At 47.3% G+C, this 4,738-nt stretch overlaps 1 protein-coding gene across 1 annotated transcript; it reads right to left on the bottom strand.

Annotated features, from left to right (window-relative positions):
• Positions 1-302: 302 nt before the first annotated feature.
• LOC135886260 (olfactory receptor 5B21-like) lies at positions 303-923 on the bottom strand. The gene has a single exon (XM_065414084.1). It carries the CDS (start codon positions 921-923, stop codon positions 303-305), a length of 621 nt encoding a protein of 206 aa, XP_065270156.1.
• Positions 924-4,738: the final 3,815 nt, after the last annotated feature.

Raw genomic sequence — 4,738 nt, 5'->3', positions numbered from 1 at the left:
GTTTTTAGTGTCCTAAAAACCCAAGGGTCTGGTCTGTGCTCACTTTAATTACCAATCTGGTTGGTAGATTATTCTCAAGCCTCCCCAGGAAAGGGGGTGAAGGGGTTTGGGGGGATATTTTGGGGGAAACAGGAACTCCAAGTGGTCCTTTTCCTGAATCTTTATCTAACTCACTTGGTGGTAGCAGCAATACCATCCAAGGAGAAGGAAGGATTCGTACCTTGGGGAAGTTTTTAACCTAAGCTGGTAGAAATAAGCTTAAGGGGTTTTTCATGCAGGTCCCCACATCTGTGCCCCAGAGTTCAGAGTGGGAAGGGAAACCTGACAGTGACCATCTGGACCTTGGAGGTGAAGGTGCAGGAGAGCTCCAGGAGGGGCTGGAAATCACAGAAATAGTCATCTATCTCGCAGGGCCCGCAGAAGCTCAAGGCTATAAGTGACAGTGACACAATACCCATGAACAGGAACCTGCCCACCCAGGACCCAACCACCAGCTGCCTGCAGACCCTGCCATCCATGAGGGAAGGGTAGTGGAGTGGGTAGCACACAGCCAAATACTGGTCATAAGACATGGCTGCCAGCAGGAAGCACTCCACGGTGGCCAGGGCGCCAAAGAGATACAGCTGCGCAAGGCAGCCGCCAAGAGATATCATCACATTGCCTGTCTGGAGATCAGCGAGCATCACAGGGGAGATGTTGGAGGTGGAGACAATCTCCAGGCAGGAGAGGCTGGAGAGGAAGAAATACATAGGGGTCTGGAGATGGGGGTCCAGCACCACCAGGAGGAGGTTGGCGGCCATGGATATGATATAGACAGCTAGGAAGCCAGTAAAGAGCGGGAGCCACTTTTTCTTGAGGATCCCAAATCTCAGGAGGAGGATGTGGGAGATGGTGGTGAGGTTTCCACTGCCTGTCTCTTTCATAGGGAGAATCTGGGGGAAAGAGAGTCAGCAGATAATTATGAGACAATGAAAAAACTATTCATAAAGCCTGCAGCTATATGTCCTTGTGGGAAATAGTACTGTCTGGTGATTACAGCAGTGAAGGAGAGGAGTGGGGGCCAGTGGTTAGAGCAATGGAGGCCAGGACTCCTGGGTTGTATCTTAGCTCTGAGAAAGGCCTGGGGTCTAGTGGATTAGAGAAGGGGGTTTTAGCATCAGGACTCCTGGGTTCTATCCTATGGCTGGAAGGGCAATGGGGTTTAGCAAGATTGAGCAAAAGTACTGGCCCTCCAGCCCCCATTGTGAATAAGAAGAAGTATCTTGAAGCTGTGCTTCATTTATTTCTCTTCTTTCAACAATGTGACCTGGTCAAAACTCAGAATTTCCATTCCATGGGCAATCCTGACATTCTGAAATTGCCTTTCATCCCAGATCATAATGAAACAGCAACATTGCCAGCAAAATTCTGACAAATTTCATTTCGGAGAGTTAAAGAACCTTATCAAAATGTTGACGTGCTTTGTTGGGATATCAATAAAGCACTTCCTTTTTTACTTTATCATTTCTACTTCGTTCTATTCTAGTCTATTAAACTTGAGATGATAGTCGAATTGACGTGCTTTGACGTTACAGATATAAAATACCGCACTCATTTGTCATAAAAAATGTGCCAAAAACGGTATGTTCCCATGAAACATTTGCATTTTGTTGAATCAGCAAACTGAGAGGAAAACTGGTCATTCAGCAAATTGTGGACCAACCTTTGCTGTGAAGACTGAGGATTCGGGACACTGTGGATAATAACTGATGATAGGTAACACTATGTCAAGGTAAATGCATTGGATTGTGTGCCAGGATAGGCCTCTCCTATCAAAAGGCTCGATTTCGGCCTTTGTCTCTGACTTGCTGGTGACCTTGAGTATGTCCCTTAACCTCTCTGTGCCTCACTTTTGTTATTTATTAAGTACAAGACACAGAGATGAACCCTGGACAGTTTACAATATAAAGGGTCTTCACTGGGCATAGGGTCACACCCCAAGAGGGGGAAATCTTTAGCATGAATGGGGCAGGGAGGCTTCAGCAGTCAACATGGAGAAATAAATTTAAACACCATTGTCCCTTGGCCGGCACAGGTAGCAGAGATCAATGATAAAAGTCAGAGATGTTTGTAGAGAATCCTGTTTATTTACAAAGAATGTGCAGAGGGCACTTTCCTCATTTGGCAATCCACGTCTGCCTTTCCATTGGGTCCTATGCCCAAAAGTAGCTCTGTCTCTTGTTTTTACCCCAAGGCTTTGCTAACCCCTGCCTCTCTTGCGTTCTGCTTCTTTCTGCCTCTCACATGAATAGATACAAAGCTACAATCAACCAGGCCTCTCTGTTTAGATGTAAAATAAGTTCTCAGCTCTTTCTGGAAATCAGGCCCTTTTAAAGTGTCGCAAATTGGGCCCCCTAAAATCCTGGCAAATATTTATTTGACAAATAATAGCCCAGTAGGTTTTTTTTTCCTATCACTGGCATCCATGCTTCTTTAAAGACTATCCACATGGCCACACTACAATCCCTAGCCACACTGCTTCCTGAAATAGCCGCAGAGGCGTTCAACTTGCAGGATCCTCTGAGTAGTAGCTGCAACAGCTGAGGAAGCTCTTAGAAGGAAGGTGATATGGAAGGTGAGCGATCAGCTGTTGTGACCTGCACAGGATGTGCCATGTTTAACTTTCTTGCACAGGACAGAAGCGACTTTGTCTGTACAAAGTGCAAGCTGGTCTCCATATTGGAACAGAAGGTTCAAGGTCTGGAAAAACAAGTATCAGCCCTGTGTTGCATAAGAGAAATGAAGATTTCCTGGACAGACATCAGGATATGCTTCTATGGGCACAACATTCTGGAGATTCAGAGCAGGCTGCGCAGCAGGGACAGAAGGAGGGTGAAGAAAATTGGCAGCATGTGACCATCAGAAGAAGAAAGAGGAGCATCCATGTACCATCAATGCAGATACAGGTGAGCAACCATTATCATGTTCTCTCCACAGGTACTAATGCGGAGAGTGGATTAGATGATACATCTCAGGGAAGGGAGCAGAAGGAGAATCCACCGATAGGAAGGCATGAGATGCACTGTCCTACGGATGGGGGTTCCACAACCAACGCTCCCAAGAGAAGGAGGTGGGTGGTGGTGGTCGGGGACTCCTCCTCCGGGGGACTGAGTCATCTATCTGCCGCCCCGACTGGGAAAACCGAGAAGTGTGCTGCTTCCCAGGAGCTAGGATTCACGATGTGATGGAGAGACTGTTGAGACTCATCAAGCCCTTGGATCGCTACCCCTTCCTGCTTCTCCACGTGGGCACCAATGATACTGCCAAGAATGACCTTGAGCGGATCACTGCAGACTACGTGGCTCTGGGAAGAAGGATAATGGAGTTTGAGGCGCAAGTGGTGTTCTCGTCCATATTCCCTGTGGAAGGAAAAGGCCCAGGTAGAGACCATCGAATCGTGGAAGTCAACGAATGGCTACACAGGTGGTTTCAGAGAGAAGGCTTTGGATTCTTTGACCATGGGATGATGTTCCAAGAAGGAGAAGTGCTAGGCAGAGATGGGTTCCACCTAACGAAGAGAGGGAAGAGCATCTTCGCAAGCAGGCTGGCTAACCTAGTGAGGAGGGCTTTAAACTAGGTTCACCGGGGGAAGGAGACCAAAGCCCTGAGGTAAGTGGGGAAATGGGATACCAGGAGGAAGCACAAGCAGGAGAGCGCAAGAGGGGAGGACTCCTGTCTCATACTGAGAAAGCGGGACGATCAGTGAGTTATCTTAAGTGCCTATACACAAATGCAAGAAGCCTGGGAAACAAGCAGGGAGAACTGGAAGTCCTGGCACAGTCCAAGAATTATGATGTGATTGAATAACAGAGACTTGGTGGGATAACTCACATGACTGGAGTACTGTCATGGATGGATATAAACTGTTCAAGAAAGACAGGCAGGGCAGAAAAGGTGGGGGAGTTGCATTGTATGTAAGAGAGCAGTATGACTGCTCAGAGCTCTGGTATGAAACTGCAGAAAAACCTGAGAGTCTCTGGATTAAGTTTAGAAGTGTGAGCAACAAGGGTGATGTCGTGGTGGGAGTCTGCTATAGACCACCAGACCAGGGGGAAGAAGTGGACAAAGCTTTCTTCCAGCAACTAACAGAAGTTACTAGATCGCAGGCCCTGGTTCTCATGGGAGACTTTAATTACCCTGATATCTGTTGGAAGAACAATACAATGGTGCACAGACAATCCAGGAAGTTTTTGGAAAGTGTAGGGGACAATTTCCTGGTGCAGGTGCTGGAGGGACCTGCTGCTCACAAACAGGGAAGAATTAGTAGGGGAAGCAAAAGTGGATGGGAACCTGGGAGGCAGTGACCATGAGATGGTCGAGTTCAGGATCCTGACACAAGAAAGAAAGGACTGCAGCAGAATATGGACCCTGGACATTAGAAAAGCAGACTTTGACTCCCTCAGGGAACTGATGGGAAGGATCCCCTGGGAGAGTAACATGAGGGGCAACGGAGACCAGGAGAGCTGGCTGTATTTTAAAGAATCCTTATTGAGGTTGCAGGAACAAACCATCCCGATGTGTAGAAAGAATAGTAAATATGGCAGGTGACCAGCTTGGCTTAACAGTGAAATCCTTGCTGATCTTAAACACAAAAAAGAAGCTTACAAGAAGTGGAAGATTGGACAAATGACCAGGGAGGAGTATAAAAATATTGCTCAGGCATGCAGGAGTGAAATCAGGAAGGCCAAATCACACTTGG

Source organism: Emys orbicularis, chromosome 12 (assembly GCF_028017835.1).
Source record: "Emys orbicularis isolate rEmyOrb1 chromosome 12, rEmyOrb1.hap1, whole genome shotgun sequence".
In the NCBI taxonomy this organism is placed as follows: domain Eukaryota; kingdom Metazoa; phylum Chordata; order Testudines; family Emydidae; genus Emys; species Emys orbicularis.
The sequence above is the reverse complement of the archived record's forward strand: the minus strand, read 5'-3'. Positions and strand labels throughout refer to the sequence as shown.

What these genes read in the sequence shown, in the direction of transcription:
- LOC135886260 (XM_065414084.1), bottom strand. Translation starts at nt 923, where the DNA reads ATGAAAGAGACAGGCAGTGGAAACCTCACCACCATCTCCCACATCCTC.